General features: G+C 35.4%; 1 protein-coding gene across 4 annotated transcripts in view; it reads right to left on the bottom strand.

Annotated features, from left to right (window-relative positions):
* Positions 1–24,126, bottom strand: part of PPP1R12A (protein phosphatase 1 regulatory subunit 12A) — a 115,567-nt gene that overhangs the window by 12,096 nt on the left and 79,345 nt on the right. For 2 of the 4 annotated variants that reach the window (XM_071552163.1, XM_071552167.1), the window contains exons 10-23: positions 23,117–23,332; positions 22,202–22,296; positions 19,201–19,323; positions 17,213–17,374; positions 16,592–16,768; positions 13,536–13,626; positions 11,857–12,054; positions 11,518–11,686; positions 9,502–9,620; positions 8,219–8,284; positions 4,275–4,291; positions 3,001–3,142; positions 2,226–2,330; positions 1,298–1,345 (exon numbers count right to left, since the gene is read on the bottom strand). In XM_071552163.1, coding sequence (XP_071408264.1) covers positions 1,298–1,345; positions 2,226–2,330; positions 3,001–3,142; positions 4,275–4,291; positions 8,219–8,284; positions 9,502–9,620; positions 11,518–11,686; positions 11,857–12,054; positions 13,536–13,626; positions 16,592–16,768; positions 17,213–17,374; positions 19,201–19,323; positions 22,202–22,296; positions 23,117–23,332 — 1,728 coding nt within the window. The remainder of the gene's footprint in view (positions 1–1,297; positions 1,346–2,225; positions 2,331–3,000; positions 3,143–4,274; positions 4,292–8,218; positions 8,285–9,501; positions 9,621–11,517; positions 11,687–11,856; positions 12,055–13,535; positions 13,627–16,591; positions 16,769–17,212; positions 17,375–19,200; positions 19,324–22,201; positions 22,297–23,116; positions 23,333–24,126) is intronic. The other 2 variants (XM_071552164.1, XM_071552165.1) reach the window with 2 other exon arrangements.

Raw genomic sequence — 24,126 nt, 5'->3', positions numbered from 1 at the left:
CGCCTACATAAGAAAGGATGGAGCTAAATCTATTAAATAATGAAATGTCCACTTGTGTGGCCATGACAGCAAGCAAGAAACCAATTAAAGCTGATGATGAAACTTTTCTACTGATGAAATCACTGTCCATAGCAGGATGCCCAAAAATTCCAGGATAAAAAGGTGCTAAAGGCTGTTGCAATTAATTGGAGAGATTATTAAGGTAAAGATAATGGAACTTCAGGAAGTGCCTGAGAGTATTTCTACATCTTCATGTGCTCCTTTAAAATCTATGAAGTGTTTGTTTATACACTAGACAGGTTTGTAGAACTAAAACTTGTTTTCTAAACCTAAAATACTGGAAAGCATATACAAAAGGCTAATGAATGAAAAGTTTACCAAGGACAAATAAATGTTTATCATATCACTTTATCATATCATTACTGTCAAAGTCCGCTTGATTTTTTTTCCTGTCTAAATTTCTAATGTGTCACTCCAGGATCAAAGGAGAAAAAAAGAACGTGGTCAAAATTATGAAGGAAGACAAGACCACCACAAAACCAATGTAGTCTGCTTTACACTGCTGTGAAACTAAACATTTATAGGATTGGATTTTAAACTACTGCCTAAAATTATCATATGCCCAACTTCTGAAGTAATTCCTGTAGTTTCTCCACATATGAATTTATTACATGACTTCTTCCCCATTTGGTTTAGGGTTGTCTCTGCCCCGATGCACCTCTTCCCACACTGCTTACTCATTCTGCTTTCCCCTCCCCAGTATCATATTCCTTCTGGAAAAAGTAGCAGTACAAGGACAGAGACAGATAAAGATTAATTTTATATCATTAGCAGATTTAAGGTCGTCTATCTGTGAGGTAGAAACAGCTATTTCATTCCCCACAATAGTCCGTGAAAGAACACAGGTGCCTCTGGGAAGCTCTGAGGAAATTAAATTCTCTGAATCTCAGAAATGCATTAGAAGATGAGACATTCTGAATCCGCTTAACCCTCTGGAATGCCAACATTGTTTTGGACAAAAAGGAACAGGGAGCAGATCCCTGGAGGGAAGTGGGGTTTAGAACCTATTTATCATGAATGAACTCACAACCTGAAGGCAATTCTTAAGAGTAATTCCATCTCACAGTATCTCACATTCACGGCCACTTTGAAACCTAAAATCCCAAAATCCTCTAAAAAATGCAAGTTATAATAAAGTCTTCTGTTCCCACTAAAATATATCCAAGCCATGGGTTGCAAAACAAACTAAACCAAAGCCTGAATTGGAGTACTTAAAAATTCTTTGGCAGAAACTCACCCTTTTCTCCATTTCCAAGAGTGATCTGTCAGCATATCTTTCTTGTCTCTGAAACACAAAATTAATGAAGACATTGATATGTGTTCTTAAACAACACAGAACTGAGGAAAAACAATTACGACATTTTTGTATTCTGTCTGAAGTAAGTCTTCAAAAGCGTTTTAAAATATGTTCAGGGAAGTAACACTGAAATGAAGAATGAACTGGATTTATTATACACTTCCTCTGTGACCATTCCTGTCCTTTAATCACTACACAGCCTTTGGTTAGCAGGAGTAGTATAGTATTTCTATCTAAAAGCATTATAAAATAAAAATCTTTTAAATGTTCTTCACTGACATTCATAGGGTACACATGGAAGACACTTGAGAAGAGGTAAATTGTGGTTAAGTACAATCCAAGAATACAAAATACTCTTTCAAAAGTAATTTAGGACAAATCTAACTTTAGTGTACTTGTTTAGTATTACTGTATGCAGCAGTGCTATCTGACAGCAGTTATCTGTAACTAGAATGCACTATTTGCTCTTTATTTCCAAGATAAAGCTATCTAACCAGAACTGGCAGTTATGTCAATCTGCCAGCAGGTTTATGGATTAACCAATTAATCCCGACTGCCAGCTTGAATACAAGCTTTACAGTGTAGAAAGTGTTTACCCCTGCCCTGCTAAGAAGTTGCATGCAGACACATGCTGGCAGGAACCACTACTATTTAAGTAGGCAGGATGCAGTCTCATGTTTTGTTCACACCTGGAGAAGAGAAGTCTGTGCTCTTTTCTCTTGAGAAACAGAGAGATACTCTTCTCCATTCCCATCTTAGCATAAAAAACACAGCTAATGCCTAGAAAAGAGCAGCCCATAACGCAGGGTACTTCGGGTTTACTATCTACTTTGCCAGCTCAGTATATGTTTTTTTGTTTTATACAAACCTGAGTGGTCTTCTCCAGCTGTAGCTTAAGATCTGTAAGTTCCATGTTGGTGTCATGTAACTGTGCTTTCAGCTTTTCGTTTTCAGCTAAAATCTGTTCATAAAGCTAAGAGAAAATATTCATTAAAAATATCAGATAATAATTCAGTGAGATTAGCTGAAAAACTCTAAAAGCATGATTGAACTGAATGTAAAATTAACAAATGGATTAATAGTGTAAAAAGTAAAATAAAGATCGTTAGAATTAGAAAGCACTATAGAGTACTGTTACTAAACATTTCTAGGAACAAGCAGCTTTGCATAGGGAGCACAAAACTTACACATAATAAAAAAAACTTGCCATTTTTTTCTTCAGTCTTCACAGATTACACTACCACAGTAAACTTTTCAACAAGTTTTTCTTCTATTTTAAAGCAAGATCTAAACATATTTTTACTTTATACATATGTAAGCTGGCAAACATATAAAATAAAAGGCTTCACACGTGCATAAATCAACTTTAATGATACAATCAAATAAAAAAAATAGTATGATAGTATTTGTCATAAGAAAAAGGATCTTGGCTCCTCTGGATTTCTCCCCTTCCTTAAAGAAAAAAGTGCAAAAGCCTGGAGCTGTTTGGTAAACATGTATTTTCCCCCACTGTAGTGGTTGCTCTGCTCCTCCATTCAGCTTAGTTGCTTTCAGTTGCATTTGTGATGCAATGAGAGATTATTTAGTTTATGAAAAACAGCAATCAAGTTCTACTTCTGCACCAAAATGATTGCATCAGGTACCTTCTTAAAATCAGGGCTATCTTCTTTTTCTAGTCTGCTGCAGTATGGTTTTCGATCTTCAAGGTAACTCTGTGACCCCGATCGTCCCTGCGCTGCATCGTAACGATCACCTGAGGACACGCTGAGGGATCCTGAGTCATATCTGTAAAAGAAAAGTTCTGATTTTTCTTTGCCTTTGTGGTCAAACTGACACCACTCACTGTATCAAACAGTCTGAGTCTGCTCCTACTCAGATGAAAACAACCAAATTCAATAAAGTATTTTAGTTAGACCACTGCCTTCTAACTTGATGTATATTTAATTTTTACATTCCCTCAGTGCTAAAAGGTTCTGTGTCAGTCTGCAGAATGAAGTATAGAGATATATTTTAAATTTAATTATTTAATTCAAACAAATTTTCACATCTTAAAGGACTTAATATTAGCTTAACCAGTTTAATTCTTCCTTATTTATAAAGAAGACATACTTTTTAAAAAATGCCTTAGTTTAATTGAAGGGTTTAAAAAAGTAATCGCTAAAATACTGGCCTACATGAATTCTCCGTTTTATTACAGAAACCAAGATTTCAAAACTATTTGTTGTGAATTCTAGTATTTCAATAGCAGTAGTTTATGAAACAAATCTTCAGCGGTCTTTATCCTAGTAATCACTAAATTACAACTGGTATTAATGAAGTTTAGAGTAACTTCACACTATTCCTTATTTGCTGCAGTAGTTTTATTTAGAGATTTTCAGCAGAGACAGAAAATAAGAAAATCCAGTAAGTAATTCTAAAGGTCTAAAAAGAAATTAAACTCTTTGTTTAAAAAAAAAATCTTAACATTTCAGCATTTATTTTTTTAATAAATCTTAGGGAAATACGATTTGCAGAGGCTGTAGTATTTTTCCTGAGGTTACACAGAAAATTTTCAGTGGGGTATTCTAAAAGAGGGGAAACAAGAACCTCTTGTCTTCTTTGTAAAAGCTGATTCCATATTGATAAATCTGTAGGGAATAGTACTATATCCACTAAGTTCAACAAAATGTCTCCCTTCAGTGCACTACAAATACAGAGTTCAATATATTCCCCAGAATGGAGTATTCCACCCATACATGAAAAATGTCAGTTCTGTAACTTTACAATCATCAACATTTAAACATCATTACAGCCCTTTAAAGCTCAAACCAGCTTAACTACTGGAGTTAAGCTGAATTTGTACACAAAGAACTTAAAATGACAATATGTGGACAAAAAGTGTAAGAATTCTAAATGAATTTGTTTAAATTGCACATACCTTGAAAGACTATCACTCTGAGGTGGAGAAGGGCAAAAAGAGAAAAAAAGAATGGGTCAGTCAATAATTTAATTAAATAAAATATGTAACAAGCTGTGAATAAGTACACTAAACAGTTATGTTAAATGCAGATGCTATCCACCAGAAGGTATTAACTGACATTGTCAAGCTTCAATTTTTTTCTGTCTGGAAAAGAAAGGAAATATGTGCTAGAATCTGCCTGCCAAAGTAAGATTTACGAGGATGTTAACACTACACTGTGAAAGTCTTGAGCTCCCTGAACACTGGAGTCATTTCAGCAGTTGGTGCATTTTGTTATTTGCTTGCCTGTTATCAAAGGCATCAGAACTGTGTTCCCTGAATTCACTGTTCCTTCTTCCTCTTCTCTAACAAAGCTATAATGTTTTTAATATCATATTGACTTACTCTCAAAATAATAATATAAATTAAGCTACAGGATCATTGTTTAAACATAGCATGACTGAAAACAAGTTACTACACCAACAGCAGAAGGAAGTACTTATTAGATTTTACTTAAATAACATGACATAGTCCCATTTTTTATATTACTTTCATTCATTCACTCATTTCAGGTGAACCACAGGCACCGAATTCACTCACAAGTGATAACTTTAGAGTGCTCTTTAAACATTACATGAGCCATACAAACCTTTTTCCCTGTAGGTGGTCAATACAGATTCATAATTTATTCCAATTATAACAACCTTGAGAGAAGACATTTCAGTCAAGAAACTCTACTGATGTATCATCACTGGACATCCTCCAATGTTACTCACCTGGCAGTGGCTGAAGCTTTCCCCACAGATGTTTTTTTGGGGCGAATGTGGCTTGTGTGGTTTCCTTTTACAGAAGGAAACTGTATTTTTTCAGTGTACAGAGGAAAATAGCCACATTCTCCACAATACACTCAATCTCCCCTTTGAAACCTTGAAGTACATTTACTACACAAAGGTTATCAAAAGTACATGCTGTAGCCTAACCACTCCTAGGCTACTGGCCACAAGAACACTAACTTTTCCCTAAGCATGAGTCTTACTTTGCATTATCTTATGTTTAAGTATGATCAGTGTGAGACTACAGAATTCCACTACAGAAACCCCTTTTCCACTGATTCTTTCTGTGGGTGAGAACAAAACAGAGGAATCTTTGTCCATGAAAACTTCAGGTTTCTATTTTTACAAGGAATGTTGCATGCAGAGAAATGCTAAGCTGGTCCTTTTAGCCTTTACTTAAAATGTAGGACAGCCACTATGAGAAGTAAACCATTCCTAAATATTTCCCAGTAAACATGCTTTCTAAAGGCTGTTTTTCTTTGCTCCTAGTGGACTCCCTATGGTGCTGTGAGAATGTGAAAACTTTCCAAATCTCCATTCCCCTGCTGCACTGCAGCTTCCTAAACGGAAAGGCAAGTTATTAAGTTACATAGAGACCATCTTAGAAACAAAATTTTCCAGCTACACAAGGGGACAACAAATGAACTGGTGAGGCAGGAGAGCAGTAATTACTAGAGGCAGGAAAACACAAATGCAGCCCATTCCCGTTTTCCTGGCTGAGGCTGAGAACCTGAGAAGCCAGACAAGGACACCTGTAATGTTCAAAGAGCTGTCCTTCAGCAGTTTCTGCTCTCTGAAAGCTGTAAATCACTGCTCCTGCTGCTCCAGCACCATCTGGCCCCTCCCATACCTCACTGAAAGAAGCCTCACATTTCTCAAGGACATGCCTGCTCTTGTTCCCCTCACTTTTCATAAAATGTGTTTGGGTTTGGTTTGGGGCTTTATGGTGGGGTGGTGGTTTAGTAGTCTTAACTGTTTTCATTATTTTATCCTTCAAATTCTGTCAGTTCTGCTCCATTCAATTTTTGACATTTGTTACAAAACCTGTGAAAAAACATAACTAAGAATCTACAAACTTTGCATAAAGCTTATCTAAGGACAAATAATGCCAGCAAAGATATGCCCGTGCATCCAAATCACATGAGGTGAGTGTTCTTGGTACAGCCATAGAACTGAGCAGACTGAGCAGCCATAGCTACATTGACAGTACACAAGCAGTGACAAAAAATTGGAACATACATATCTTTATCTATAAATCCTGACCCTAAGCCATCACTCTATACAGACCACAAGGGTGCCTCAAAATAAACTGTGTATTTTAAAAAGTACACTAAGCATCTAGACAAGCACATTACATTTTACTGAGGTCACGATAATTACTGGTTATGGAAATAAAATATTAAACTCAGGTGGAATTTTCTGCACTGTATAAATGACTGCTTCTGTAAAAGTGCCACGGCAGTGAAACTGAGAAACAAAATTTGAATTCAGCATTTAATCAACACTATTAATGCCAGTTTCTTGTATTTAATCCCACAGAACCAGAAGACCTAATGACATTTATTATCCTACTATTACCAGCTTCCACCTTTCAGGAATCACGTATTTGAACTGGACACAGGACCTTGAGGTGTGGCCTCACCGGTGTCAAGTACAAGGTTACAATCAGTGCCCTGGTCCTGCTGGCCACACTGTTCCTGATACAGGCCAGGATGCCATTGGCCAGGGCACACTGCTGGCTCATGTTCAGCTGCTGTCAACCAGCACCCCCAGGTCCTTTTCTGCTGGGCCACTTTTCAGTCACTTTTGCCCCAGCCTGTAGCGCTGCCTGGGGTGGTTGAGACCCAAGTGCAGGACCTGGCACTTTGCCTTACTGAACCTCACAGAAGTGGACTTGGCCCATCAACCCAGCTTGTCCAGATCCCTTTACAGAGCATCCGTACCCTCCAGCAAATCCACACACTCACCCAACTTGTTATCCACAAAATTACAGAGGGTGCACTCAATCCCCTCATCCAGGTCATTGATAGAGACATTAAACAGGACTGGCCCCAGCACTGAGCTCTGCAGAACTCATTCATGACTGTCCTCCAGCTGGATGGAGCTCCATTCACTGCCACTCTCTGGGCCTGGCCATCCAGTCAGTTCTTAACCCAGCAAACAATGCACCTGTCCAAGCAACCTTAGTCAGCCAGTTCTACACAGAAGTACCACATGCCTGTTCTACCCAAATTAATTTCTACAGAACAGAATATGAAGTAATTACAGATTTAAAATTACTGGCAGGAAAGGAAACAGGACTATGCATTTATGTTAATGTGACACAGAAATAAAAAATACAGCAAATCAAAATGGCACAGAATGAATTCTTAACTACAGTGTTTAAGGAATGTGCAATAGAAGTTTTTACAAAAGAGACCAATATCACTTGAGTTTCATTCCTCAGTAATGATTCTGTAGTTCTATAGTATGTTACTCCAGGGTTTAAGTTAAAAGAAATACATTCTGCTGTATTATTTCATAATGCAGCTTATGTTACCAATGCCCTTTTAACAACTCTTCATCACACTGTGACACACCATTCAGTTTTTAAGGAGTTTTCTCATCAAATAAAGCCTGTTTTCCACTGACTTTTCAACAAAACCAATAATACTGAATTAGGATGTTCAGAAAACCATTTTCTTCAATGGGGAAATTACATTCATTGTGCTCTTCAACTTTCTATGCTTCATTAAATTAACTTCTCATATTATTTGTTAATTATGACAGTACTGGGTTTAATTTTAAAAGGTTATTACTAGTGTGCATAAGTCATTGGACTCAGTTTATCTGAAAATAACAGTATAGATGAAATAAAGACTTTTGCAGGGCAGAAACTGAAAGCTCTCTCCAGTAACTTGCTGCCATCATGTCACTGACCTGCATGTCAGAAATTTAATCGACATTCTGGATGACAATTCTCTATAAACAGAATGAAAGACAAAACTATCAGTTTTGGCCACTGTTGATATGTGAACCCAACTTCAACAGAAATTTTACAATAAAAATGTATATGCTAGAAAGTTAATGAAATTATCTTTCTTAAATTACCTGACTTTCTCTCTTATTTGTTCCTTCTTCTGAATCGGATTGGTGATCCTGTTCATTTTCATCACTCTGTTCAAAGAGGAGGGAGAGGAAAAATAATTAAACTGTTGAAGGTTTAGTGAGATTTTAACACATTCTAGACTTTTAATATGAAAATGTAAGGCCAGCAGAATACAGAAAATATACAGGATATATGAAGACAATTCTCAAACAGAAACATGTTTTCAGTACAAAAAGGAGATGGAATATAACTTTACATTTGGCACATGAAAATCTTGCTTTTAATTACATATTGATTCCATGGCAAAGAAAATGGAAGAGGATCCTGAAACATCAACTATAATCTTTTATTCTGACAGCAGTTCTTGGTTCTAAGTATGTGGTTACTTGTAATGTACCAAATAACAAGTCTCATTCTTACAGCCTTGGTAGGTATGCAAAATACTGCATTGTCAAAAGTAACATACGCAGTTCTTAGTTTATCACTGATAAACGCTAAATAGTTGTTTATCAAAAAGAGGAATTTACTTGAAATCTACATAATGCTTTAAACATCTGATTAACCATTCGTATACAAAGGAAAAAACCAACCTTATTATGAAAAAATTCTTATATACGAATTTTAAGATATCTTTTAATTAATAGGAGTATAATAATTACAAGGCTAGGACTTCCCCTTCCATATTGGACATTCCATATTAGGTTGAACAAATTGTAAAGAAAATGTAAACACACATGAAATACTTATCTTGTTATTCAACTCACTTCCACTCTCAGTGTTTTCTCTGGGTCATGTGACACAAGGTCTTTCGTCACCTTAGCATAATCAATTTACATAGCTATGTGACGGCTAACTGGTTTATACATTCAGTTTATTTCAGAGCATATTACAAAAAAATTCTTATACACAAATTTTAAGATGTCTCATAATGACCAGAATTATAACAACAATAACAACAACAAACAACAACAACAATAATAATAATAATAATATCATAAACATTTTTCAATAAATAATGTTTTCCTATCAGATTATGACTAACTCCTATTAAGTTATGGTTACTACAGTATTCCAGAACTTTTGTTAGCACTATCAACCAAAGACTTAATTTTGATTCTACTCCTGAAAGCATCAAACAGAGAAAGAGAGAATACATAACTTAAAACATCACCTTTTTCTAGAACAATTAGTTATATATTGTATTACTCTAAACTATTATCTATTTTATGAGTACACTATACATGCAGAGCACACTTTGCTACAAGCAAAGTTTACTTTTACTTACATCTTGAGTCCAAAAAGAAACTCCTGTAGGTCGTCGTTTTTCTCTTGGTCTCCGTCTCTCCCTTATAGACTTAGGCTGTGACTTATCTTCTTCCTTTTCCTCTTCGTTTTTGCCACCTTCTGTTAATAACAACTTTCTTATTCATTGAATATGACACAATCTAATTTGCTGAAAATTTCCTGAAATTATTCCTTTGAGTCTTTAAAAGTCTTACAATGATTTTTTTTACCTGAAATAAATTTGCTAAAGAGCTTCTTAATGCATACAGGGTTTTCCGTAATACCAGCTGCCCAGAATACAGCTCTAAAATACTGTAAAATACTAATTCCACCTCAGCCACCCAGACAAAATGTTTCAATGTAACAGTAATACAATTTGGACCATGATGTAATAATTCAAACATCTGTGCCAGCAGACGTAGAACAGTACAAAGGAAGAGAAGATAATTCTTCACCATTCTTCATCAAACAAGCTTTTTTAACTTACATCAAGAATTAAAAAAAAAACCAACTTTTTTCAGTCATGTCCGTTTTTGCTCCTACATTAGATTATTACTGTATTATGAATGTCCTTTGTCTTTAAAACAAATGCATTTGCAATTCAAAACAGACATAATACCTCAGGATTATGTCTGCTCCCCTATATGTTCACAAGCAATTTGCAAAGAAAAATAATTTTAAACAAACATGGCCAAGCCAAAGTTATTTACTTATTATCATGCAAGTCTATTCAGTCTAATGTCTTTTATTCCGTAAAGAAACCACAGATTTGAGTTCAGATAGAAGGATCATTTATCACTAATAACTGCCATCACTAGACTTCAGAGGTAAATGAACATTTTAGTGTGAAGCAAGAATTAAACAGGAAAGAAGGGAAACACAAATATTTGTAGTGAGCATATACCTCCCGTCATTAAATAAATTAGGATTTGACTGCTGGTAAATGTAAATGATGGTAATGTATTTCTCCTCCAAAAGTTATCATTTGAAAAAAAAAAGAAACCCTGTTGTAGCTAGTTATTTACTTATGAAAATCGTTTTCATAGAATAGTCTAGAAAGAGTTTCCTAAAGTATGCATTACTAAAGAATCTTAATCAAAATTTCAGTTCATGCTAGGACAAAGGGAAAAAAATCAGAAAGCATATCCCTGAAGCTTAGCCCCAGCAATATCCTCAGAAAATACCAGTCTAGGGAACATGGCAAGACTGCTATGCAGTTCATGGTGACTTCATTAATAGATCATTTTATTCAATAAGCAATCTTATTAAAGGTACTGATCAGTAACTTGAATTAAAGTATTTCTCAGTCAACTGTGGCAAGTCTCCAAGACAGAACAGGAGATCACACTGCAAGTCAAAAAGCACAACACCTCTTAGAATTGCAGTAGGTGGTTCAAATTTGAAATGAGGGCAAAAACTGTCACATCAGAGAAAAGTTTTTTAGTGATCTCTGAATCATGCATCTAATCCTCATCTTAAGATTACATAAACCAGTTAAGTATCCAGAAGTATGGTGCCATTAAATATTCTGAACTACCATCGGAAGCATCCCCTTCCCTTTGTTTTCAGCTGCTCATAAAACCTGTGAGAGGTCCTTAAAGCATTAAAGCATCATTGAAGTACTGAAACAAAACCCCAGTCATTCAGTAAGTATTTAAGCAAGTAAAATTCCTTCTTAATTTCTGCAAATGTTTAGAATCTGAAATACGGTATTTTATAACAATTGTTGTGTTAAAGCAAAAATGAAAGCATTATGTGGATACTTAGAGCAGTATATTTGACATTTCTTTGACCCAACAATGGAAAAGTTCTAAATGGCCACAGAACACCACCAAGTACAGAAAATCTTATTTCCTCTCCACAGACAAGTTTTGAGTTTCTTAGACAAGATGGGAACAAGGCACATCCCCAGTGGTTTTATATATCACACCCCATTTTGAACTCTCTCTCTAGAAACATAAGCTTCCCTTTGTCAACTAAAACAACAACAAAACCCCTTCACAAACAGTACTCCTACCTCTCTCACTTTCCTTTGTTCCACTCCGAGAATAGGCAGAAGTTATACCTATAAGGCTGTTTGGTCTGTTTAGCTGACTTGAAGTTGATAGAGAGCTAGTGGAGGTGGAGAGCGAAGAGGTGGATGATGAAGAAGTTGAAGTTGAAGTTGGTCTATAGCGATGATACGGCTATTCAGCAGAAAAATGCCAAAATTAATTTACCAAGATTAACAAATACAAACCATGGATATTAAAACATTTAACTATATAAATAATTCTTATAGTAGTACCAAAACTATTATAGTTGGAGTCAAGATTTGTGCAATTTCTCTACCTAAAGAGACTCATCATGAAAATACCTCTTCAACAGTTCGGGAATATCTTTGTCTATAATCATCATCTTTAGTCTCAGATTCTTTCTTTTCTTCTTGTTTTTCTTTGTCTTGCTTTTCTTTTTCCTCTTTTTCTTTTTCTTCGTTTTCCTGTTCTCTGGTTCGTGTGGGACGACTTCTTCCTATAGTTTTTTCAGCTTCCTGAAGATCTGTCAGTGTTACACCCTGTGAAAACAACAGTCAGCAAACACCACTTTAATACATCATTGGTATTAATGCTGACGATCACACTACATAAATAAATATTTTAAAGAAAATATTCAACTTATGAAAATCGAATCTATGTGGTAAGAGTACATTTTACCTATATATTCTACCTATAAGCTTTCCTCTCTAATCTTGGAACCAAACATCCCTCTGATAAGTAGCAAGAGTTTGCTGTAATGTGATCTACCACAGATTCTCCAGCAAGACAATTTTTAGTTGACCTAGTAAATACAGATCACATAGAGGATCCTACAGAAATAATTTAAGAACCCACTAGAGATGCTCCTGATGTTTCCAACATGACCATAAGGATACTAAACATTTCTGAAAGAACCCTAAAAATCTGTATTTTCAGAAATGTTGATACTTAACAATTTACTCCTTGCAACTGCATTTTTAGGTCAGCAACACATAAAAAATTGCACTACAGCACCAGAGAAAGTTGCAACTAATTTCTTAGTTCATGGTTATTTTGAGGCAAAAAACTAGTTCTGAAGTGAGCTCAGAAAGCAAACAAATTTTTGAGGACAGCTTTTCTCTACTACACTTTTCAGCTGATGCATCTGAGCAAGACACAGCTCAAAACACTTTGTAATCTATTCTTCAAAGCCAATTTTGCAGCTTATCAGTTATTTAATTGCTTTTTGTGCTGATAAACTTTTAATAAAGTAATTCCTGTTAGCTTCTTTACTGTGTAAGATTCAACAATAGTTGGCCTGTAGTTTGACCATCATTCAGGGCTCTGACTTAGAATTAAGAAGTGAAAATAACTCCTGTAAGATAAAGTTGTTTCAAGCAGAGCGAGTCTCTCATTAGGAAAGATAATCAGAAATATCTGAGGGCTCTAAAACTGCAAAGATTTAAAAGTAACATTAGCAAACAACGTACATATAGACTCAGCCTTAAAACAGGTAAGCACAATGGCTAGAGTACTTTTGTGCTGTTTTTCAGGGTCTATATGCTGATTATTCTCAGCTTGTCAGTAGACAGCATTTGGTAGTTGCTTCACTGCCCAAAGAGCATTCAAATGCCATTAGAGATACTCTACTTTGCTACTTTCCCTATGTTAAGACTGTGCTAGTTGCAATTCACTATAAGGAAGCTCTGATACAAACTGGGAAAAATCACCAAATATATCAGTATGCAAACTAAGAGAAATGTTGCAAGGCGACATGCAGTTAGATACTAGATTATTAGCAAGGAACAAAACCTCTCCTAGAACCTTTGTGTTTCCACAGAAACTAGACTGTACGCATTTCTTCCTGTCATGGATCTCACTGGCTATCCATGTTGGTCAGCTTAATCACATTATCTACAAAAGTCCATGCACAGAAGAAAAAGAATTAGAAACTGATGCAAAAGCAGTACATAGTGCCTGTTTCTCAAGTATTATGTTATGGGTATGTTTCCGTCAGTGTGGAAGCTTTAATATACTATACCTGTGTAGATCTTCTAGACTGTCTTGCTTGCCTGGATCTAGCTTTTCTTTGGGACTCTGACTCTTCATCCCGTACTGGAGTGAGGTATGATCTAAAGAGTTAATTACAAACAAAATTGGCAAATGATAGCTTTTGTACAAATGTATTAAATGGTCAGAATAAACCACCACAAAATGATACAACTGAAAACCAAAGCAGTCAGAAGAAAATCTTTAACTATATAAGGGGTTATATTTTAGACATTTCATCCATATCATAATGATCTATTCATCAGGACAGCAGTCTCAGAACTCAGTTAAAATACACAGTGTTTTCTTCCTTAATTTACATTTCTTTTTTCCATTTTCTCTAATTACTTCAGCTTTTCTGGTATTTCACTATTCTACTACAACAGGGGTAGAAGACCTCAGAGATTCAGCCATATAGACCTTTATACATCAAATATTTGTGTGTATTAACTTTTAACATTACTTGTAAGCTTTTAGAAAAAGTTAAATGCACTGCTAATGCACAAAAGCTAATTATATCATCTATTGCACCAGAAATTAAAAATCTTTGAGGAGGTGGTTACTACATTTTGATATGATTCATCAATGCTTTTAGTAAACCAACTCCCTTTGAAAAAAATGAGCTTAAAAATAAATTCCCATGAAACCCACAAAAATCCTGCAGAATAAGCAGGTAATTGTAATCAAAGCCAAAAGGCTACTAGAGTAGACAGACAAAGTCTGGACTCTTTAAAGAAATTCTCTAATCCATGTAAGTGAGGTTAAAAAAAATAACAATATATAAAAAATATACAAGCATAAATGCATATATTTGTTTGTATGTAAAACTGTAATTAAAGAACTTAAAAGAACAGGAAAGGTTTTGACTGCAGAGCAGGTAGAATCTTTAGGGCTTGAAAATTGCTGCAGATTGTTCAACATCTCTTGGATTTTGGTAACTGTTGTACCTACACCTACCTTCCAATAGGTCTGAAATACTTTACATCTCACTGAGAGAAAATGAAAACTCTCAACTTGTCAGGGACACACTGCAGCTACTGTCAAGAGTAGAGTGTCCTTCCCAAGCATCCCTTGTGTATGCCACACAGGTTACATATACAGAATTATTCATGATACAAAGATTTAAGGATTCAGGTTTGCAATTTTCTTCCCTGCTTCTCCAAACCAATCCTAAAGATTGTATAAGGAATAGAGCTTCAGTTGTTTGAAAAGGATGGACCACTATCTGCTTCATTACTAAAAACAGTTTATAATGTCTTTACTTATTAAATATTTTTGAAATAATGTTTCAAACATACTTTCTAAATACATAATGTCACTCTAAAAACACAGATTAATCAACTTCTTTACTTAAGAAAAAATTTAGCATGTATATTTCATATACACACAGTTTTTTCATGTGCACCTAAACACATGTAAATACACACACATATATATATGTACTTGTATATATACAGATACATATGCCTGTGCTGATACTTAGACCACTACCATCTCACATGCATGCAGCAATTACTCAGATTTTGTTAATTTCTAAGATTAATGGATATCCTAATATACCATCAAAAATGCATCTGCAGAAGTATATTACACAGTCATCCCAGTCAGACCAAACCAAGGAATTTCAGGCCAACTACAGGTATCTGTACCATATGTAGTATGTGTGCATTAGTATAAACACACTAGTGAGAGCAAACAAGACAGCAAAAGCCTTAAATCTAAATTTCCTTGTTTTTCTACCAGATAGGAGACCGAAAAAGCATTTGCATTTTAAAATTTGAACTCTTTTTGAAAAAAAAGATGTGTTTTCATTGGTTTTGCTTTCCATTTGTTGAGTTCAGTCAAAATTCACTTTGGAAAACGCATGTTCTGACTACAGGTGTTATTGAAAACAGTTGTTAGCACATGTGGACACTTCCTGAATTATGGTGGAGAAAAATAAAAACATAATCCACGTTTTCACACAAGTTACTTCATTTCAGTTTGGGGTATGAAGGAAGACTATATGGAAAACAGGGTACTCTAATTAGGTCCAAAGCTATAAAGAATCTTTAAATTCTGCTGTCTTACGTGAACCAAAAGAATGCAGGTTTCTTCTGTCCTAAGGAACAGCTTCACTACCTCAGTGAACATACAGAAATACACACATCTGGCACTGATACAGGAGTTACATTTCAAAACTACTACAGGAGCAACACAGAAATCTCAACTTGCATTTCAGCAGAATAGTTAAAGGATAAACATTTATAAATATCCAGCAGAAGAAGAACCCAGGGAAAGCTAACAGGAATTAATAATCTTTTGAAATCTTATTTTTGCTTCCATAAATACAGGAAACAACTCTTTAGGGAAACATAAACATGCACCAACCTTAACTCACCCTCTATATAACAGTACACAGAAAACCCCATCATATTCTTAAAATAAGATATACATCAGCTTCTTATTCATTCTTCATACTGAGTATCTCTTAAAGCATTGCATTTACAATTGTATGATTATGTTTGAACTAAGAGAGACCCTAAATGATGCAATGAAATAAACAGAATGTGTTTGGTTCAATACTCTCTTCTCAGAAATGCCAGGCATACAAAATTATCAAAAAAACGCTATGCTGTAAGTTATTAGCATACTGCCAGTGGTACACTAGCTCAATCAGCAGCAATGTACTTGTAGTAATTAATTAATCACTCATTTTATTATTTTGTAATTCAGTATTTTTATAATGTTCCAATATGGGTATTTTTAAGTGGATTCATTTACTCTATTAACAGAAATAGAAATATGAAAATACTACGTACCAAATGAGAACCCAAGGCCAGTCAAAAACATACAATATCAAAGTTTAAAATTTCATGGTTTCTACTACTATCAAGCTCTTAGATAGACTGCAGCACGTTACTAGTTGTTTCAATATACAGCAAGAAAACAACACTGCTTTACACACTGTACTGTCCAAATTTGTGGCAACCAACACATTCTTTTAAATAAGAAAAAAAATTGTAACTTTTGTGTAAGAGCGACATTACTCTTAGGACCTTTACACACCTCCGTCTCTCCCTGACCTCTGATGTTGAGGACACAGTGCCAGAAGTAGCTGTAGTCATGGCTGTGGTAGTGGCTGTAGCATTTACAACTGATGGTGCAACAGGAACGGTCACTGCTGTAGGAACACTGTCCTTTTCTTTCTCAGTACTATCCTCAGCCCACAAACGATTTGAGGTACTACAGCATAACAAGCAGCAACACAAAAAAAGAGAAAAGGAAACAGCTAAACAATGAAAGCACTTTACTAAACAACTAATAACATGTAAATTGAGGGATGGATTTTTTTTAAAAAACGCAAACTGAGAAATATCTCTACTATGAAAGCTCAACTTGAGCTATTAAATTGAATAAATTAAGAATTAGCAGTTCACAATGACTGTGTGTATTCTTCACACCTTTCCAGCATTGCATTTATTCTTTTATGCCAACATGGCTGTCACTTTACAGTAGAGAGCCATTCACAATTTTTGAGCCAAATTGTATAAAATCAAAACAAATTTACCAGGAAAGTGAAAAAATCCAGAGCCCCAGGTCTACTAAACAAGAACGCATGCACATACATAAGCACACAACAGACCTGACAAACAAAACCCCAGAATAGAAGCGTGCCAGTGCCATTACCTGCTTTGTACACCTGCTGAAGTAGAACCCGTTGTACTCTTCGTAGTAGTGTTTGTGCTGGCAGGCAGTGTTTTCTGAAGACCAGCAGAAGAGGTAACTGTTGATGCAGTACTTGGAACATTAGAACTTAACAAATCATCTTGTCTTCTACCAAAGGAGCCACTGAAGGAGAGACATGTAAAACGGCTGCATTTATTACTTATCTTTGCTCATTAAAATATTGCCAAGCTGTGAATGAACCATTAAATTCCTGCCCATGTATTCTGTGCCTCAGTTGAGCCTTGGAAACTTGAGGGACAAAAGAAGCATTTCATTCACTGTTTCCTTCACTAGAACTTTCAATTTATGACTTCAGAGGCCAGCAGAAGTGTCCCTTAGTCCCAACCACTTCTTCACACAAAGAGGAGATAAGAATGGAATCCCACTTGTTTATGTAAGACTGTCTTCATCACATCTACTAAAGTATTCATATAGGGCCCCCAATGTCCCATTTTTAAACTGCTGTTTCACCCACACTGAATACCTCAGAAAATGCAGAACTTCACTGCACAGCTTGTCAGAAAAGAAAATGTCATCAATATCACTCCTCTTATAATTTGAAACCAATTAAATGTACTGCCTTTAAAAAAACCCAAAAACCTTTAATCATTCCGAGGAAGAACAACCTCCCACTCAGGTTTTTCCCTTGCTCTTCAAGTTAAAAAGAAGACCAAGTGGTTGCCACATTTTTATCCACTGGTTCTGGCTGAATAAAGTTTGCACTACCAGGTCAGAATGCCTGCCCATGACTAAACTTCAGAATCCACAGTTAGGAAAGACAGAGCATCACTTTACTAACTGCAAAATTTGCTTTTTTGTCATTCTACAATTGGCAATTTTTTCCGTCAACTTTAGAATGACAAATAAAAAATAACCATACAAGAACAACCAAAGAAATACACTATTAAAGCCCCATGTGCAATTGAAAAGTGATGAGCACATTTTGTTGGAAGACAGGAGTGTAAATACTGAAAAGAGCTAACATGCGAAGGTTGTTCTTATATATCAATTGTGGATAATTTCCATCCAGAACAGGAAATCTGTGCAACATCTTTCCTAAAACTTAGGAAAATCGAGGAGTTTTTTTTTTCAGGCAGGAGTTTATCAAGGAATTAAGATGTATTATGCTGTATGAAACAGCCTGATTACATGCCACTGATAATATCAGTGTCAAGACTCAAAAAAAAAAAAGTTAAGTATCCATCACCACATACATCAGCAGCATGTATCAATATGCATTTTAGTTACCTGACTTTTTTTTTTTATTTATTCATTTTAGCTATTTATTGCTCCACTAATTACAATTAAGAACTGGACTTAAACAGCTACGTTGAAACTAAACAATGGAGGAAAGTTAAGCATGCATATTTGCAGGATATGGCTCCTGAGAAAATCCTGCAAGTTAAGAACTAGCACACCTGAAAACTGTTTTCATATTTTTGTAATTTACTTTGCATACAAGTTAATTTTATCTATGCATCCTATGATACTGATATTCAACACAGGTATGACTATAAATTACCATTAAGGAGAGCAGCCCAAGATCTCTGGGACTGTCATGCAAGAACAAAAATTCAGTATTTTCCCCCTTTTCAGATACCAAGCTGAATTACTTCTATTTCAACATTACAAATAGTTATCTTTGACTACTGAACTCATCTGGAAAGAGTCAAATGAACCCCAAACTGAAATAAACAACAGCAAAAAGGAAGCAGATAATTTTAATTACGCAGCAATTACTGCAAAATTCCAAGCTAGTAAAAATTATATAGCTTTAAAATCAGTGCAACTATGACATCAGCATGCAATACATACTTTGCCATTATTACGAACATTTCAACATGTTACCGTTTAATTTCAAACTGTCCTTACAAAATTATTCAGTACTTACTTTTTTCTTTTTAACTTTTAAGTCTATTTCTACTAAAAAAAAAGAGAAAATCCCACACCTTTTTTGATAACTTGTGTTTAATGATGTAGGACCTTCATTCAAACTGTTTTTCTTTACATCTTCCTCCCATTTTCTCCTGGTATAGGAACTGCCACCACGTATTGAACTAGCAGATGAGTCTCTGAAAAAAGATTTTAGTTTAGCAAACCTGTATGAAAGAAGTCTGATTTTGATGTGAGCTGAACAGGAGCTTCAAATCAGAACCCCAGATAACACACTTAAAATAAACATAACTGAACAGGAATAAAATTACCTTCATGCACAATCATTTTCAAGCCTCTGTGGAAAAATACTACATTCATACTAACACCATTGGAAATATAAGAAAAAAGCAGCATGAAAAGAAACCTGCTAAAGAGGATTTAACCAACATGAAATCAACTGTAGGCTTTTATCTGTGATCACTGCTGGCTTTGTTTTTCCAAAAAAAGGAACAAAATGTTTTTCTGCTTGCTCCTGAAATTATCCAATACAATAAGGATAAAACTACTTGGGTTTTTTAGTAGCTGATTTAATGGCATTTTTCATTCTTCAATGCTGCACAAAGTCCAGCTTTTGAACTCATGATACTGCAGACCAGTGTAAACAGGCTTGCAGTAGCCATTCCTGAGTGGCCTGCCATGCGTCACTAGCTGACATGATTTTAGTCATAAGGAATTTCCAGACTGTTGCTGCAGTTCACAGCAGTAAGAAACAACCTTGCAAAAATCCCCTTAGAAAAACTATCCTGAAAACTGACACCAAGATGCAGAAACTGAATTTCTAATAATAATGTGAACTCAAGATTTGAAGTAAAGTTCAGACAGAAGAAAAAAAACCAGGTCTTTCATGAAACCAGATATATATAAAAGGCAACCAGGTATGCAGAAAAAAAACCCAAAACTTTGTAAAGATGTATTTTATGTTCAAATATCTTTGGCAATTAGAATGAACCTCTTTTTGCATGAAAATTATGCTAGTACTTCTGCATCTGGAAACAACTTTAGAAAATGATGAAGAAACACAGTAGTGCTACTTCTTACCAGCAAAGAGAAACACAAATACTGAGCTATCATCTTACATGGAAAGGTCTTGCTGCATGAGAAATTTTTCATAATTACTCAAGGTTTCACTTTGCCAAGACACAATAGACTTCAGTACTTTTCAGCCCTGAGGCTGGGTGTCTGAGATTTGTTAACCTGTAAGTCCAGCTGGGATTCATCTCCAAGTCATTTCCATCACTCAGAGTAGGGTCTTAGCTGGATTACACTACATTATTGATGCATGAGACAAGTAGGTGTTTAGACAGGTAGAAGAGCCTGGCATTAATCCAAGCAAGAAGGACAAAGATCTGTGACAAGGGCAGACAGTTAAATTCTCCATGTCAAAAATCTCTTACAGCTTTAGGTAGGCAAGCTGGATTGTGTACATACACTTGGCAAAGTACTGACTGGTCCCTACACAGTCTGGCCAGTAGCAGCTTCATCTCTGGAGCACCAAGGCACACAGAAAGTCCTCAGAAAGATCCATTGTTTAGTCAGCACCGGGACCAATGAGACTGGTGACAGTAGTTAACCTGGTGCATATGAGAAAAACTGTGCTATTGCTGATAACCACTTTTGGAACTGTGTCTGTGAATAAGCCATGATGGTTAAGACTGGCACATCAAGGACACAAATAAACCTCCACACTGAAGCAAAACTTAATCCCTTTGTTACCACCAGTAACGGCTTCTAAGAAATAAAACTGTAAAAAATGTTTGTCCCAGTCCTAACACATCTTCTAGTTAAGACACTTTAAAAGGTATTTTGAGAAAATATCAAAAGAATAAAAACTAAATAATAATAATAATTATCATCTGTATAGAGAAAAAACAAAACTGCCAAATTCAGCCTCAAAGAATATAGGACTTTGGAGAATGATAGAAAAAACAGAAAATACAAACTGCCCCATTATAGAAATACAAATTAAAAAACATCTGGCCAAGTAAAATGAGAGATGCTAACAAATTACACTGAATTTTAGGCAAGAATGTGATCTGGAGTATTCGCATTTCAAAACAGAATTTGTCACCCAGAGACACCTAAACTTGAGCAATTTCCTGCAAGCATATGAAAAGAAAGTATTTATCGTGTGTTTGCACTGAAACAAACCATTCTCAAGAGCAACAACAAAGACACTCCTCTTGAGGCATAAAGCAATTATCCGTCTTACAGACAAGGATTACAATAGCACATTTTGAGCAATGAGAGGATTTTCAGTTCAGGTCATGCAATGTTCAGCTATCTAATATGATCCAACAAAAAAAAAAGACATTAGGGAGACCTCAAAGTTTTGTACAGTAACTCATGAAAATGTCCCAGCACAAGTGAAAAACAGGAAAGTTAAATTATGGTTATATTAAAGTAAGGTTACATTACATTCTGACAATGTAAATATGCCATGAAAGTACCCCAAATCCTAACAGGTAGCAAGCAAGCCTATGCACCTAACCTTTTGTTTCTTTTGTACTGAAAGCTACAGAAGTACCAGCAAGGAAAGTAAAAATCTCCAAAAGAAGATGAAAGGTCAACATGTAAACAAGAAAAATAGAAGAACTGCTTTTCTAAACTAACTGTGGTTTTAAGCAAAGACTAAAAGAAACATATACTTTTATCACTATCAAAAGTAATAATGGAGCCCAGTTGCCGCACGTTGTGACTCAAGACAAAGCAGTAAATACTTCCAGCACATTTCAGTAGCTTACAAGCTTTAGGACTTAATAGTTTGGATTTTGTTTATTTTCTCCCTCAAGAAAATAACTCTCACTGTGCAGTTCTGCTGTTGTCACAGAATGAACTGGACTTCAAAAAGGGTCATTATATTTACAAGATCAAAAACCTTCACGAATTGGATTACCATAAGGATTAGCATAATCTATACAACAGAATAGTGCATTTTCTTAAAATATGTTAAGGTTTGTCAGCCACTCTAAAGTCAAGTAATTTTGTATTTAAAATAAATTATAACTTCCAAGTCACCTGTTTTCTTTCTCATCAATGTCAGAGGTACTGGCCAGCCGTCTTGGTATTGTAGGTGCAACATATGCAAGTCGAGTTCCTTTTCCATCTTTCTCCTGAAAGACATGTATTTTCTATCAAGTGTTACTATTATTGATTATACTGCTATTGTCTGGAAAATCATCATTCTTATGACAGCTCCAGCTGTATTTACGGTGACCAGATTATATAGATAAATTTTAAGCTTTAGTGAAATATCACAAGGACTACAGTGGGAAAAGGGAACTCTTAACTAGCTATGTAAATAACTTCATTTCTCTTTTTTTCTGCTTTGCTGCAGTACGATTCCAACACTGATAACTGAAAGCAAGTGGTTCAGTACTTCTATATAGTACATTAGTATTCTTAATCTTTGCGACATAGAAACATTTGTACTGGAAACAGAACCACAAGTTCTATGTTGTTCAGTTACCAGAACAGCACTTGGTTCAGCGATTCCGTGTATTCAGGACTCACTTGGTTCAGTGTATCCATGTTTAATTATAGAACCAATTTTTGTAAATAAAAAAAATCACCACAAAATACAAATTAATATAAAAGAGACTTTTGTTGTTTATCAGATTCTTTCAACATCACTCTCCAAGTGAGGCCACAACTAGCAAACCTGTTATGTCCCCAAACCATAAAAACTACTACTGGCATTGCAACTCTTAAAAAGGGGTTAAGTGCCAGACCTGTACACCAGGCCACCAGACAAGGAAGGTGCACACTACACGTGGAGAGATACTACACAGAAGGTCCATAATTTAACTTTTTGGAATTTTAATAAAGAATAGCTGTGTGCTACAATTTTACTTTCATAATACATTTGAAACATCTATACTAAGAAAGGTTTATAAATTCTTCAAAATGTTGTTTTACACTGAAAATTATTACCTTTTCTTTGTTGTCCAATGAAGAGGAAAGCCTAGGACTTGAAGCAGAACGCATAACACCTGAAGAGTCCTTTTCTTTCTGAGCTTCTTTGGAAGCAGTAATCTCTGCAAGTGCACCATAACTACCAGTTTTTCTAAGACCCAACCTCCATGAAGCAGGAGATTCATCTTTCCTCTCTTCATCTTTGGGAGAAACCTTGGTTGTAGACGTTGGAAACTATAAAACACATGAAAATTAATTAACTTATTAGTTTACATTACCTGTGGTAATTTATGCCCCTTGCAGAAACTTGAGAACACAACTGTTTTTAATAATCCTAAGTGCTCAATTCGTAGGGGAGTTGTAATGAGAGGGAACCTATTTTTCTCTTAAATTAGTCAATGAGATAAGAAATGTCAGACTGGTCTAAGTATACTACTCCTCTAAAAGTTAGCTTAGAAAAACTCACACTTTGTAATACACACTGTGAACTTGAGATGCAAACTTAGAAACATGCAAATCTGGTATTAACATTTTGATTAAATATGTTATTTTTCAACCTGTACATAAACCTGTGCACACAAAAACCTCACCATAGATTTGTCACCCTTATTCGGCACAAGAACAATGCCAGTTTTGCGCAAGCCCTGTCTCCAGGATGCAGGATCTACTGACTCCACGACAGGCATGATAGGAGAAATGAAATCATACTAAAGCCAGTTAAGACAAGACAAAGGTGAAGATAGAAAGAATAGAAACAAAAGGTTGTTTTAACACCACATAGTTTGTTCCTATGTTTACATTATGTGGCTTATCATTACAGCACAAAATCCTAAAAGCAGTAAGACACTTAAAACCTTAGGAAACAGACTGCTACTACAAAGAGCATGTTGAGCTCATTCACAGGCAGAATTACAGTTTGTATAGAAGAGGAGGACACAACAAAGCTTACGACATAACAAGGTCCATGGGCTAATCCTTTGCACTGTTGAGAATACTGAAGATTCACACTAACACAGTCCTTATCTTCT

The sequence above is a fragment of the Pithys albifrons genome, chromosome 3, assembly GCF_047495875.1.
Source record: "Pithys albifrons albifrons isolate INPA30051 chromosome 3, PitAlb_v1, whole genome shotgun sequence".
Lineage (NCBI taxonomy): Eukaryota > Metazoa > Chordata > Aves > Passeriformes > Thamnophilidae > Pithys > Pithys albifrons.
The sequence above is the reverse complement of the archived record's forward strand: the minus strand, read 5'-3'. Positions and strand labels throughout refer to the sequence as shown.